At 36.3% G+C, this 15405-nt stretch overlaps 1 protein-coding gene across 1 annotated transcript; it reads left to right on the top strand.

The window, feature by feature from the left end:
• The first annotated feature begins 1083 nt into the window (after window positions 1–1083).
• Window positions 1084–15346, top strand: LOC103707068 (villin-3-like). The gene is made up of 23 exons (XM_088707395.2): window positions 1084–1430; window positions 2474–2587; window positions 3706–3805; window positions 4648–4716; window positions 4808–5050; window positions 5142–5319; window positions 5402–5534; window positions 5681–5843; window positions 6215–6362; window positions 6517–6620; window positions 6809–6964; window positions 9326–9394; window positions 9501–9569; window positions 9696–9833; window positions 9958–10086; window positions 12179–12326; window positions 12465–12475; window positions 12572–12712; window positions 12850–12975; window positions 13199–13264; window positions 14038–14356; window positions 14439–14647; window positions 14738–15346. The coding sequence occupies exons 2-23, from the start codon at window positions 2532–2534 to the stop codon at window positions 14849–14851; spliced, it is 2889 nt and encodes a 962-aa protein (XP_088563521.2). The 5' UTR covers window positions 1084–1430; window positions 2474–2531; the 3' UTR covers window positions 14852–15346.
• The last annotated feature ends 59 nt before the right edge of the window (window positions 15347–15405 follow it).

Below are 15405 nucleotides of genomic sequence, written 5' to 3'. Positions count from 1 at the left end.
AGCTTTTGCCTCCAGCGCCAAGAGAGCAGTCTTCGGATCCTCGGAAAGCGCGCAACATCAAACAGCAATTTCGCAGTTCCAGCACCCGAACACGCCTAAATTTCGCGGTTACAGCTCCAGCGGAATCCAGCCATCCTACGATCCTTGTGCCCCTTTTTGCCATCATGGCAGCCGCTGCGGCTGGCCTCCACACCCCTCTGAAAGCTAAAGCTGGGCTAGTTTTTCTTTTTATTATTATTTTATTATTTTTAATAAATATTTTTTAAAATATCAAATTTTATATAAAATTTTTAAAATTAATATATATATCTTTGTAAAATATTTATTTTATTATTCTATTTTGTTATTCTTATTTTTACATATATATATATATATATATATATATACCTATGCCGTTACAAAATTAACGATTTCAAAGCAAAATGATTAAAATATTTTTAATAGATAGGTGTGCAAAAAAAAAAAATATTTATAAGCCGATCATGATAGAAAATACAAAATAATTTAAAAATTTTATTTTATTTTTAATTAAAATAAATATAATTTTTATTAATAGTATTAAAAAAAATGTTATATTAAAAAAAATATTTTATGAGAATAAAAAATAAATATAAATTTGAAAAAGGTGCTTACGTAAATTTAAATTTTTAAAAGAATATTCCAGCAAAATAAACTTTTTCTTTTTATACCTCTGCTTAGTTAATCCATTAAGATTCGCTAAAGAAATTATTTTAGATATGTTATTTGTTCTGTTTTAATTTAATCATCAATATATCCTTTAATCTTTACAGACCATCTCCGGGTCCTTTGCTTCCAACGGCGACAAGCACGCCCTGCACTTATCATTCGCCACTCTCTCCCTCTCTCTCTCTCTCTCTCTCTCTCTCTCTTTATTATTTTCTTTTTTTGGGATATTTTTCCTTCTTCCTTTGGCTTCGAGATCGATCATGATCTAGGGTTTGCGCCCTGGTTCTTGCGCCATCATCGCCCCCTTCGCTGCAAGGTTGGAACTTTGAACGCCGAGGTGAGGTCCAACTCCGGGATTTTCCTTCGTTTTTCTCTCGATTTCTTTTTTAATGGCATTGGCAATTGTAGTTTTCGGTTCTTCAATTCTCGACAAAACGACCGAATTCTAGTTTTTAAGTGCGTCGTAAATTTGCTGCGGTTCCCGGGGTCCGATCTGGTTTCTGAGGTGGTGTCCTGTTCTTGGTTTCGTTCTGATCGCCGTTTCTTTGCTGAATCGGGATGGAGAGGGCGGCGCCCCTCGTTAAGATACGGTGGTCGATCTGAGACTTGAATCTTTGTTGTTGGTTTTGGTATTTTCCCTTCTCGTGGAGTTTGGATGGTCGGCATGCCCTGGCCCTCTTGGAGACTGGGTTTGAGCTTTCTGGAGTAGGAATTTGATCGGTTCTCGGGATTAAAGCTGTCTGGTTAGTAAAATAACTAATCTTTATACATCGTTACTTGGTAGTAGACGGTTTTTGCTTGTGATTGTCTATTGTCAGAAGTTTTCGGATTTAATCAAGGATTCATACTCATGTTTTGGTCCCTGGATGATTGGTATTCTCCATAGAGTCGCTCCTGTAGTCATCGAATCTGGGTCATTTCCATATCTGAGTCATTTGATTGAGTAAAAATCTCGTCTTTCTGCATCAGCTATATAAGATTTAAACTCGTTGCATGATCTGGAAATCTTCTAGGTTGAGTTAAAAATGGTTTTCATTTCTGTCAAGACATCTATTTGGATCAGTATTTGGCACCTACATATATGGTGTATATGGTATCTTTTCCCTTATTACCTTGGTCGAGATAAATGAAATATCCTCAGATATGAGACTGTTATGGTATTATATCAGCCAATTTTTTCCAATAATATTTTCTATTAAATGGATTATCAAATTAATAAATCAATGCCTTCACAGCAGTTCATCTTGGTATAATGCCGGCCAAGATTTCCATATCTTGGTTCTTTTCGTAGTTTCTCAAGCTTCCATCTTGGCCAAGATAAACTGAGATCTTGATTCATCCAAATACTGATCACCCACTTTGATGACTCATATCTATTTTTTTTTTCTCATTTTTTTTTAAAAAAAATTGCCTCCAAACTTTCTGAGTCAAGTGTTATTGTTTCCGATTTCATTTAATTTGTTCTCAGCCATCACACGTAGGATTCCTTTATATAAGGCTGTCCTCGTCACTTACTGCATTCTTTTCTGAATTAACCTATTGCACTGTTCCATATTTTTTGTTTTTAAAAAATGTGAAGCCTTAACATACATTAGTCTTTCATAAACGGCTGGAACTGGCAATCATCTGCCTATTAGAAATTTAAATTCCAAGGATTTAATATAAATTTATAGAAAACTTGCAGTTATCTTTCTGTTCTATTGTCTTCTTTGTGAAATTAGTAATGTAATTCTGATTGTGGTTGCTTTGGCTAATCATCTCGTCACCTATGAATATCCATTTGCAGAAATTTTCTGTATCCAGTTTGAAGCTAGAGTCAAGATTCCAGAAGGCCTAAGGACAATATGGCAGTTTCTATGAGGGATTTGGATTCTGCTTTCCAGGGGGCTGGACAAAAGGAGTATCCTTATTATAATTTTTTTAATCTGAGGCTGTTGGAATATATTTTGCACAGAAGCTATGCAATTGCTGACAGCACCTATGAGCTTTTCGTTAGAGCATCTAGTATATACAATGGGAAAGCTATTGTGTCCAGCATGCCTGTTAGACTCTGAGGCTTCTCAAAACTTTTTTAACTCCCATAATAAGAGTTGACAGGACCCGCGAGAACCATGTGTCATAAGAATTAGAAAAAGGAAAAGTTACATGGGTGAGTGGCCTCGCTCAAAGCTGTGATTTCACCCCTTCATGGCTCTTCTTTTTCTTTTTTTTCCTATGGGGAGCACGTCTTGGTTTCTAGTTGTTTATGATGACAATTGGTGGTGATCAGTTCTTTGAAAACAGACATAAGTAATTAATAAATTCAAAATTGTGCTGCATCTTGTAATGGTAAAACTACTAAGAATATTGAATGTATAATAAAGCTCAAGCTATCAGAGGTGGTTCATGTTACATTCCTTACAAATAACGTAAACCATCACATTTGTTTGATTCAACATTCATGTTGTGAAGAGGATGCCTTTCCAAAACTGATTAGTGGCATCATTAGGATCCTGAAAAGTTGTATTAGATTCTTAGAGTCAGATTAAATTGTCTTAACTGGTTTGACATGACACTCGTAGATACATATGTTAACTCAAAATCCAAATGACTTAGTTTTCAAATCTAGGTTTTTAGGGGATGGAGAAATAGCTTGTAGTGGCCTTCAGAAGATGGATAACATAATTGCTTGGTTCAAAGGATTCTTAAAGAATGAATTGTTTACCATCTTATTGGGTAAGCAGTTATTTCATATGGGTAGAAGAGAGTATAAATTGTGCAAAAACCAAACTATGAGCTAGAAAGAGTCCTACTATTCTCATAAGAGGATGATTATGTGGAAAAGAATTTATAAAGCCAACTGCTTGTGAGTTTGATAAGGCATGTTGGTCATAATAACTGTGGGCAAGATGATCATAATAACTGTTGATAAATTAGTGAGTACTGTTGCCTCGCTGTTTTAATTATTATTTTTTATCTTCTTTGGAAGCAGTTCTTATTCTGATATATACAGATTTTGTATTCCTTAATGACAATCAGTGGATTGGAGATATGGCGAATTGAAAACTTTGTCCCAATCCCTGTGCCAAAGTCATCCTATGGAAAATTTTTTACAGGAGATGCTTATGTGATTTTGAAGGTACTTTGTTATGCTTTACAACATACGTATGTGCCATATCTACCTATGTATGCTACTAGTCTGGCCTTACTAAATTATTTGGTGATTTAGGAGGATCATCTGACCTATCATGGACCAATCTGGCTATTTAAGTAGGTCTGGACAAGCTTCAAGAGAACAATCCACCACATCTAGGACTTAGTCGAGTATCCACACTTTGGAAAGCCATAATTTGTAATCTAAGCAGAATTTGGTGATGTGGCTAAAGATGAAGTTGATAGAGGAGTCAAGATCTAGATTTTATCCAAATTTGAAAATTTTTAAATATTTTTATTATTTTGTATTTTGTTTCTTTTTAAATTATGAGAGGACTCTGGCCCAATTTGGGTTGGATTTCACTAGCATAAAAAGAGGAAAGTTTTCATCTTCTTCTAACTAAAGAGGAATTCAACACAAACAAAGAGTCAACCTCTATAGAATATTAGGAAATTTGCAACTTCTCCTTATTTAGCTAGAAGAAGAATCTAACTCAAATAAAGGGAATCTCACTAGTATAAACAAAGGGCATATACCATGGTTTTGGAGAATGGACATAGAGGGAGTGAAAGCAAAGAGCATAGACTCTTTCGCACTTTTAATGTTCGGACTTGGAAGAGTGAATGCTACACATGCTTCACATCAATTTGTCTTGTTCTTTATTTTTGCTGTAATATTAGCTATAAACATATGTAGATCAAATGTTGTCTACCATGCTGTTTTTCTCTGGACTTGGGATTTTCTTCATGATATTATGTGTATTCCATGCATTCCATCAATTCAAATTTCCTTATATACTAACAAACAAAATCTTGATTTTTGAACAGACAACTGCCTTAAAAAATGGTTCTCTTCATCATGATATCCATTATTGGCTTGGTAAAGATACTAGTCAGGTCAGACCCTTTCCACTTGACTTTATCTTTGGAGACTATTTGTGCCAGGTCTTTTAGCTTGATGATAATTCTTAATCATTAATTGATATAGGATGAAGCTGGGACTGCTGCAATCAAAACTGTTGAACTGGATGCAGCCCTTGGAGGACGAGCTGTTCAATACCGAGAGGTACAGGCTCATGAGACCGAGAAATTCCTCTCCTATTTCAAACCATGTATCATACCACAAGAAGGTGGGGTGGCATCTGGTTTCAGACATACTGAAGTTAATGAACGTGAGCATATCATACGCTTATTTGTCTGCAGAGGAAAGCATGTTGTCCATGTAAAAGAGGCAAGTCATATATATCACTGTGTATCAGATAAAGAGATCACATTTTTCTTCTATCTTGAGTTTCTTGGATGAGCCTTTTCTTTCCTATCAGGTTCCTTTTGCTAGAGCGTCTCTCAACCATGATGACATATTCATTCTGGATACCAAGTCCAAGATTTTTCAGTTTAATGGAGCGAACTCATCTATTCAAGAAAGGGCTAAAGCTCTTGAAGTTGTGCAATATATTAAAGATACTTATCATGACGGAAAGTGTGAGGTGGCAGTTGTTGGTAAGTTGATTTTGTTCAGGAGATCTTATTAGTGGTTGGCTTGACAGTGATTAGATCTGATTGTTTGAAATGTTGTCAATAGAGGATGGGAAGTTGATGGCTGATGCTGAGGCTGGAGAATTTTGGGGTTCTTTTGGTGGCTTTGCTCCTCTTCCTAGAAAGGTGACCTCTGAAGATGATAGAAATGGGGAGGCCTTTTCTACAAAGCTATTATGGTAATTGTTCTCATGATGCCATTTCTGGAATTTTTTCATTATGTGAAGCATCACCCCTCATGTTTTCTCCATATTAGAATCTAGTCATCAGAGCAAAGATTATTCTGATGTATGTCATTTCTGATAGAAACTGTTTACCTTTGTAGTGTTGCTAAAGGACAAACAGTGCCTATTGAAGCAGATTCTTTGGTACGAGAATTATTAGATACAAATAAGTGCTACTTGTTAGATTGCGGTGCTGAAATTTACATGTGGATGGGCAGAAATACATCACTAGGAGAGAGGAAAAGTGCAAGTGCTGCTGCTGAAGTAATTCCCTGCTTTCTTGTCTAGGGTCTCTTTGAATGTCCTTCTAGATTATCCATGTGAGAAGGGTTGAGGAAAGAAGGCAGGAAGATGGAGAGGTGAGAGGGAGAGGGGAAGGCTTTTGAACTTTCAAGCCCAAGATTTTTGGGATTTCTGAAATCCCTCTGTTAGCTAGATTATGGTATCCTGAAAACCTTATAGCTGTGAAAGCAATGGCCTCCCTCAGTTGTGTTATATACTTGGTCAACTACTGCATGAGAAAATATCACATGGCTACTATGGTTGGGCATCCAACAGACCCTTAATATTTTTTAAAGCCTGGTTCATTCAATTCTGTTTTCCTATGATATGTTTATGTGTATATTGTCATACAGGAATTACTTCTTGACTCTAGCCGACGAAAAGCTTATGTTATTCGCATTATTGAAGGATTTGAGACCGTAAAGTTCCGTTCAAAATTTGATAAATGGCCACAAATGACCGAAGTGGCTGTATCTGAGGATGGTAGGAGCAAAGTTGCAGGTAAGTGAGAATATCAAACCCCCCAACCCCTCTTTCTTACATCCACATCCGTATCATTAATCTCTTTTTTATCCATATCAGTAATTTCTTTTCTTGCAAAGTAAGGTTGTGCAGTTAATAAGGTTGTTCATGACTTTTTTCCCTTCCCATGTAGCACTTCTTAGACGCCAAGGATTAAATGTTAAAGGTCTTATGAAAGCTGCTCCTGTGAAAGAAGAAGAACCTCAACCATATATTGACTGCACAGGCAATTTACAGGTGCTATTGTAACCCCTTTTCCTTCTACATTTTGCTCTGATGTCATAACTGTGGCTACCATTACAACTAAAACCATGCAGGTTTATATGCATTTATGTTCATGATGACGAGGCTGCTAGCCTGACCGCACGTTGCACTTCAAATTAGAGGCTCAAATGATAAATGTAATGTTGGATTTCAATGCACAGGTTTGGCATGTAAATGGCAAGGAAAAGATTCTTATTCCATCCTACGACCAGTCTAAGTTTTATAGTGGGGATTGCTACATATTTCAATATACGTATGCCGGTGAAGATAAAGAGGAATATCTTATTGGCAGTTGGTTTGGGGAAAAAAGCATTGAGGTAAATGTTTTTAGTAACTTAATGAGCATGTTTTCTTGCAAATATGACCTAGAAACATTCGTTTTAATATGCTATGTGGTTCCTAAGATTCAATTTTAGAAAAATTTCTACTAACAAAGTTATGGATTCCTCAAGTGTAAGTTGTATTTAAATATGTTATGTACATTCATCGAGCAGACAATCATTTATTTATTTTTGGTCTCATTTTCTTATCACATTCATGTATAATTTTTGTTTTATAAATGAAGTATGGCTGGGTTCATGGTCATGATCACGTTATTCTTTTCATATGAGCCTGTACGCAGCTTGAAAGTCGTTTGACTTTTTTCTTTCATTTTTTTTCTCTTTCTATAATGTGCATTTACATGAACAGTTTGAAAGCAAATTGTACATTGCAGAAATTCATTTTATTACACATCCCCCATGTTCGCAAGGCATTCGTAATTCCTTTTCGATTTAATTTTTTGCTAAATAAATTATGGTGAATTCTCATATTGGCAATCTGTGTTGATTTCCATCAAAACAAGACAAGCTGTTTTGATAAATCACTATCAAGAAATAACAAAGTATTCTCTCTCATATTGGTCCACATATATTTAAAGATTATTGTACAATGCTAGATTTTTACAAATGTACTTTGAAAAATATCATTAAAATGAAGTTCACATATCATCATCCTAGAACTAATAGGCGGAGGCATGGGCTATAGTATCACATGATTTAGGAGGATCACCAGACTTGATGTCAACCACTTTGACCACTACGAAAAGGATTGAACAGAATTCATGAGTAAGATCCACCATATCAGGAAGTCAATCGCATGCTAATTTTTTGGAGGCGATAACTTGCCTATATAATGTCCGATTGAGGTGTTTCTTTTTTTTTAAATCGGATAATTTTCAAGCTCTATGACATGGCACCACCTCTTAAGGTTGTGGCACGCCAAGCGATCGGGGTCAAGTTCCATCATTTAGACTCCAAAATATGTTGATTAAAGCCAAAAAAGTTTTTGGAGAAAGATTTTGACCGAGCATATCTTCTAAGGTAGGAAAAATTAGGTAGAATAGCTGAAGTCAAAGTTGATGTTAAAGTTGAGACCTATTTCCTAAAGGATTTTAGCTTTTTTATGATTATTTTTACTAATTATGTATATTTTGGGAAAGTCGTGTCCTCAAACTGTGCGAGGATGAACCTCACTAATTTAAATAGAGGGCTATGCAACCTAGCTTATTATCATGGATGAAAGAAAAGAACATCTAAATCCTACTTTCGCAAATTTTTCTACTTTTTCTAAATTTTCTTAAGAGAGCTGATGGAATTACTTCCTTCTCCCTGGTCCAATTAGGTTGGCATTAAAGCTTCGGTCCTCTACATTTGTGGGGGCCTTAGTTTATGATCTAGATGCAAAAGCAGTATAAGTAGATGGGAGAAGGGCCGTCAATGCTTGAAGTACATCGAAGGATAAGGGTGAGTGTGGCTACTACTTCTATATTAGTAGATGTTGAAATGAAAGGATATTTCATACAATTGGAGGATGAAATTGTCCGACTCACCAAAATCGTATCTTGACTAACAATGCTTTTAAAGTGGATGTTGAAATGAAAGGATATTTCATACAACTGCAGCAAAGCTATCTCCCACGTATGGAGATGAGGATCTACGATCAAGGAGGATGAGCAACCTGAGGGCACTCAGGATCCTCTCTGCAACATCTCAAAGTCACAGCTCAAATTGAGATTCCCGTATATATGATGAAACTATTGATGTAGAGAAGCTGGATAATTGGTCTGATTAGTTAGAGACTTATGTCACTATCTATGGATATGCTAGTCTCTAAAAGGTAGCTTTTACATGCCTTAAGCAAAGTCGAAAGGTTTGATCGTGAGATGGGGAATCGGGCATTTCGCCATCTCCAATTCTAATTTAGCAGGAGCTAAATCCCCTAAACATGATTTTCTTGTTCAATTATTGAGTGTTTGAACATATGTGAACATTCACGGTTACAAGTTGATGCTTTAGTCAGAAGGCACTTGTTTGGATGAGAATGTATGACCTATTAATGCTTGTATTAAATGGTTCATGGCTTGTTTATCTTGGCTTGCTTAATATTCTATGTATGTTTGTGAATTTTATGACATTTCATACATTTTGAGCACCTATTCAGCTTTATAAGTAGCATGCTTATAGAGGGGCTGAATTTGTGTGAGAGGTGTGGCTCATGTGGAGCTATTAAGTGTAGTTCTTATAGAACTATAAGTCAAACATGTTTTGACGATGGAATTTATATTCACTGATCATGGATATTGAAGATTGCAGTATTGTGAATTCATTATATTCTGACTCATCTACAATTAATTATAGGAGGAGAGGACTGCAGCCATTTCACTAGCTAGCAAGATGGTCGAATCTTTAAAGTTGCAGGCTGTTCAGGTAATTTATCAGTTGCATCACTTTGTTTTTTGAATGGAGTAAATTAATATTACACCAATTTATTATAGTCGTAAATCTTAATGATTTTCTGACTATGCATGTACAGACTCGCTTTTATGAAGGGAAGGAACCTGTTCTGTTCTTCTCTATCTTCCAGAGCTTCATTGTGTATAAGGTTTGTTTCTATTTATCAAAATCTATGCTGTGTATAGGACTCCTTTTTATTTCCATGTAGTTCCATTCAGCTCTAATTATAGCATCAAGAACTATGTTGAAACATGCTGTATTTGTAACTTCACAGGGTGGTCGTAGCTCTGGATATAAGAAATATGTTACTGAAAATGCCGTCACTGATGAGACATATTCAGAAGATGGCATTGCACTTTTTCGAGTTCAAGGATCTGGACCAGACAATATGCAAGCAATTCAAGTTGATCCAGTATGTTCTTCCTAAGTTTACCATCTTTATTCTACTTCACAACAAATTAGGGTTGTGGCTCACAGTGGATCATTTTATTAAGGTACATAGGGTATTATGCTGATTTCTTTTTCATTTTGGTCAGGTGGCATCATCTCTGAATTCATCTTACTGTTACATATTACATAGTGGCAATACTGTTTTTACATGGTCTGGAAGCCTTACAACCACAGTTGACCAAGAACTACTTGAGAGACAGCTAGATCTGATTAAGGTATGACAAAAATTTTTACTAATATGATCAGATCAATCTTGTCAAAGTTCTATAATGGACTGTGTGAATGTTTTTACTCTACTTTGTCATGCAGGAATATCTTTACATAACCATTTCTAGTCTGATTTTATCAATATTTTTTTAAAAAAAACATGAAACTTATACTCCTATATAAATTGAGGAGGAATATACTCCTATGTTTAACGGACATAAAATTGCTATACAGGCAATATCTGGCATGTCTCACTTTTATTAAGTAGGATCGCATATCCAATTAAATGACTAAGAGCTTAATTCTTTGTACTTTTTAAAATTTTAGTGCTTTTAAAATTCAGTTGTGACATATGGTCTTCATCAAACACTTTGGAAAGAAGCTCAAAACAGCAATAATTTCCAATGACTAAAACGTCACTGCAATGGCTTGAACTTTTTGACCATATATCTTACTTGTATAGTCTTTTACTGGACATACTAATCCCAAGGATTCAAGTATCATGCTGTACCATACTGACCAGTATTTTATATGCCTCTTGGTACTGATACTGTACTTACACATGGTAGGTGGTATCACCTTTGCTGTGCCAGCACCAACTACCATGCTGTGCATTGGTATGGTAAGGCAGTGTAGCGGTATGGTATGATACCTGCCAGGCTGCTCCCAAAACCTTGACCGATCCCAGCATCAAACATGGTGGCCTGGATTTACGTATTTAGTTTGGTATGAGGCATTTTTTGTACAGTCCTTTTGAAGTTGCTACATCTCGCATATTGTAATGAAGCAAAAATCTCCAGACAGGTTTCATTATGGGATAAAACGTGATCTGGATACCCATTTTTTTTTCCTCCTCTGAGTTCTTTAACACAATAGGGGCTTTACTTTTGCATAATTTTCTCCCCTTTCTGTTTTTTTTCCCACTGTAAACTCTCATAAATCCTATAATAGAAGCTCAGCAAAACTATCCTTAATAATTCTTCCCTGCATCTGAAAACACATAATTGGATTACTTGTTAGAAAAGGAAGTTGATATTTCATAGCTTCAGTATAGCTGCAAAAGGACACAACTTCAAAATGTTACCATATTATGTTTCAAAATCTGATTGGGGCCACTTACTTTAATTGTTTCTACATGTTTCATGATCTGATTCCGATATTGACTTCCTTGGACGCTCTCGATATATCAAACAACTACAATCAATTCGTGTGGCATGCTTAATTTATATGTTAATCTTGAGAGAATTAGATGGAAGTTTTGAACATTACATCATGTTATAGAGAAGCATCATCTATGATACTGGAAGTTCTCCACTTGGATCAAGGTCTATAAAAATGTCCTAGTTACAATGTGTAAAAGATCTTCTTAAACTTGATCATGTCTTTATCATCAACTGACACTTGAACCTTCTTGATATTATTGTATTCCTGCATGACTACCTTCTTCCTGCAGTCCTGCATGAGTCGTAAAATTTATCTGGACTCTCTTTTCATACTTGCAAACTAGAGGTCTATATGTCTGATTTTTGTCAGAGTGTATTTAGGACCTATAAGATATTATCTTATTGATTTTAATAAATGGAAATTAGGTTAAGGCAAAGTTTCAAGTATGGGCATTGGTCAGTGTGCCGGTAACCCACTAGCATGGTACTTGCCATGTGGTGCTGGCACACATGCCCCACTATGCTAAGAAAAAGAAGGATTTTAAATCTTTTTTAATTAAAAATACTTTTATAAAGAGCTTAATAAGTGTCATGATGACCAATGCTGCGTGTTGGTACTGACCCGCACATAGTGGCACAGTGGATGCTTGAAACCATGGATTAATTTCTTTTCTGTAATGAATAAAAATGTTACTGTAATATAATTTAATTTAGTTTAGCCTATGAAAAGAAAAAAAATTTGACTTATGACACTTTGGTGCATATTAATCATAATTATGGTTCTTCTAATATAATTTTTGTAGCTAACTTTCTTTTGTGACTTGCTTTGATGTGTAAGTCTGACTATGGTATCAGAATCCATGCAGCATCGGCTTAAATATAAATTTAGCTATTTCCCCCCTCTATTGGCTAGGTAATTTTCTTTTGGATTTTTCAGCCAAACATGCAGTCCAAACCACAAAAGGAGGGAACTGAAGCTGAACAGTTTTGGAATTTGTTAGGAGGCAAATGTGAATACCCCAGTCAGAAGATTGCGAAAGAACAAGAAAGTGATCCTCACCTATTCTCGTGTACTTATTCAAAAGGTAGGAAGATGAAGAATCTGCTATTGGTCTTCATTGCCTCTTTTTTCCTTTGATTTGTTGTCCATTATTATGGCTGAGCTGTTACATTTTCTGTTTCACTGTATCAATATGTGCTGTGATGTGCATGGGAACTTGCAGGCAATTTGAAGGTGTGTCTTGGAATCCTCTACATCAGTCTTGTAGGAAACTGGTATTGGTTGCCCTCTATCACCTAAATGTTAAATGTGGCTGTGCTGTGATTGCAGTTAACAGAAATTTTCAACTTTACCCAAGATGATTTGATGACGGAAGATATATTCATCCTTGACTGCCACTCAGACATCTTTGTTTGGGTTGGGCGGCAGGTTGATTCAAAAAGCAGATCACAAGCTTTAAGCATTGGAGAGGTATGAATTATTATGCCTTTGTTAGAAGTAGGTGTCTTTCATCTGTCATATTTACTTTGCAAGCAGACATTTGCCATTTTGATTTTAGTTAACATCATTTTTCTTGGTTGTTTATACGTTTTGCTATTTTCTCCCAGCAATTTCTTGAACATGATTTTCTTCTGGAAAATCTATCTCAAGAAACTCCAGTATATGTTGTTGCAGAAGGAAGTGAGCCACCCTTCTTCACTCGCTTCTTCAACTGGGACTCTGCAAAATCAGTGGTTAAGTATTAAATAATATTGTTGAAATTCCATGTATCTTTATCTGATGCTTTTTCTGGCAGTGTTGCCACAGTTGCCTAAGGGAACTTCTGAGTGGTATTAGTTTAGAAACCATGTTAGTCATACTAATATGCAGCTACTCTGACCCTGAATAGTTGGGACATTGCTTGATAAATTTTATTATGGTTATGGTATGGCCCGGGAAATCTCTTTTTGGTTGCAGATGCATGGTAATTCATTCCAGAGGAAGCTAGCAGTAGTGAAGAATGGAGTAACTCCAACATTAGATGTAAGAAACTATCCTTCCCTTATCTCATATAGCTAGCATAGTTCTCAATTACATCATAAGCTTTAGTTAAAAACCTTTTTTTTCAAAAATCAATATTAGTATGTAGACTGATTTGGAAAAGGTGCAGTTCATAGGCATGAAAGTTTCTAATGTTTATGTAATGGTAGAGTAAGGCCAAAGTGAGTTCGTAATTTAGTCCTTGTGTCATAACAGAAAGGCCTCTTTATGCGACGTTGTCTTATGTTTGGCGTCTCCTTTTTTCATCCCTTGCCGTTGATTAGTCTTACAAAGAAAAGTCATGTAGATATGCTAGTTGCTCTCTCTATATTTTTCTCTGCGGAACCTGCTTAATTATGTCGGTAAAGGAGAACTTATCAGTTGGTTCCTTTTTCCAACGTGCACAAGCTCTTGTTGAGTTAAATTCATCTCCAAATGACAATCAAGTCTGAATGTATAGAGGACCATCTGTGGCAGCATGCCGTAGTCTTCTCTAGCCAAATATTCTTTGTAAGAGTAGAATATTTGAAAGCATTAATACTTGAATTCTTTGACATGCTGCAACTATAAATTTAACAATGGCATGCAAGGAATTATAGTTAAATTGTAACTGAGACCACTCCTTATGATGTTTCTTGAAAACTCCACCACCACATGATTGATTTCTGTAGCGCTGTGTTTTTTTATTTATTCTTGCTCATTTATGATTCTTGAAGAATTCTTTCTGCAAGGGAATTTGGGTGGAAATTTCTTGCTGATTAGATATTTGCTCTCAGAAAACCAAGCGACGATCACCAACATCATATGGGGGTAGGTCTACTGTGGCAGACAAATCTCAGCGCTCTAGAAGCATGTCGTTCAGCCCTGACCGTGTTCGAGTTAGAGGAAGATCTCCTGCCTTCAATGCACTAGCTGCTAACTTTGAGAATCCAAATGCCAGGAATCTCTCAACCCCTCCTCCAGCAGTTGGGAAAGTTTACCCAAAATCTGCGACACCTGATTCTGCAAAGTTGGCTCCCAAGTCAGCAGCGATTGTGGCACTCTCTGCTTCTTTTGAACGGCCGAGGGAAACTATTATACCAAAGTCATTAAAATGTATGCTCAGCAATCTTTTGATAGCACAAAGGATCTATTTTATACCAAAAGCTAATACCTTTTTGCATTTCTTTGGCTGAAGTGAGCCCTAGGATCTACAAACCAAAACCAGAGGTGAACGCAAAGGACAGCATCACTGCAATAAGTAGTAGAACTGAAGCTCTCACCATAAAGGAAGATGTGAAGGTGGGTGAAACTGAAGATGAAAAAGGGCTGCCAATATTCCCCTATGAACGCTTGAAGACATCATCTACTGACCCTGTTACAGAAATTGATGTAACCAAGCGTGAGGTAAAACATCAGACCATTTGATCCTATATTGAAATCTCTATCCCAATCAAATATTTTTATCCTTGTAATTATTTTTTCTTCCAATGGCAGACTTATTTATCTGCAGCAGAATTTAAGGAGAAATTTGGCATGACAAAGGAAGCTTTCTACAAGCTACCAAAATGGAGGCAAAGCAGGCATAAAATGGTTCTGGAGTTATTCTAAGTCCCTTAGCCCTGCTGTCACGGGGATGGATAAGACCTGCCTTGCACATCTATCTGAGTACCTTCCAACTCTCTCGCAGTCAAATTTGTGATTGGTCCTATCAAGTGTGGTTAACCTGCATTCGGGGGACCCATGATTAGGATTGAAGGGACAGCGTCAGTGCTTTTTTAGCGGCTTCTGCTCCCAAATAGTTTTGTCATCATCAACATAGGTTCTCCATCCGTTTTTCCATGTTTGATATCCAGCTTTTCTTAACTTTTCCATCTGGTATTCTTTATGAGATCACAGTCTTGGTTGTGAGCTTGCATTTTTTTTGTTTTATTTATTTAATGGTTATTTTTTAAAGGTCAAAAGGGGTTGTCTCAGAAAATGAATGGTTGTGTGATGTAGTTGAGGGAATGGAAGGTGCGTACACTAGTGTAAGACATTTTTACGGGAAACCAGCTTGCACCTTTGTTTTGTCTCCTCAATAAAGCCTGATTCTGCGTGTGTAAAGCTTTGCATTGGTGGCTTGGTCTGCTTTCATGAAACAGCACTTAAAAAGAAGCCAACTA

The sequence above is a fragment of the Phoenix dactylifera genome, chromosome 11 (genome assembly GCF_051530095.1).
Source record: "Phoenix dactylifera cultivar Ajwa chromosome 11, Ajwa_hap1_PhDact_Kaust_v1.1, whole genome shotgun sequence".
Taxonomy (NCBI): Eukaryota; Viridiplantae; Streptophyta; class Magnoliopsida; order Arecales; family Arecaceae; genus Phoenix; species Phoenix dactylifera.
The sequence above is the reverse complement of the archived record's forward strand: the minus strand, read 5'-3'. Positions and strand labels throughout refer to the sequence as shown.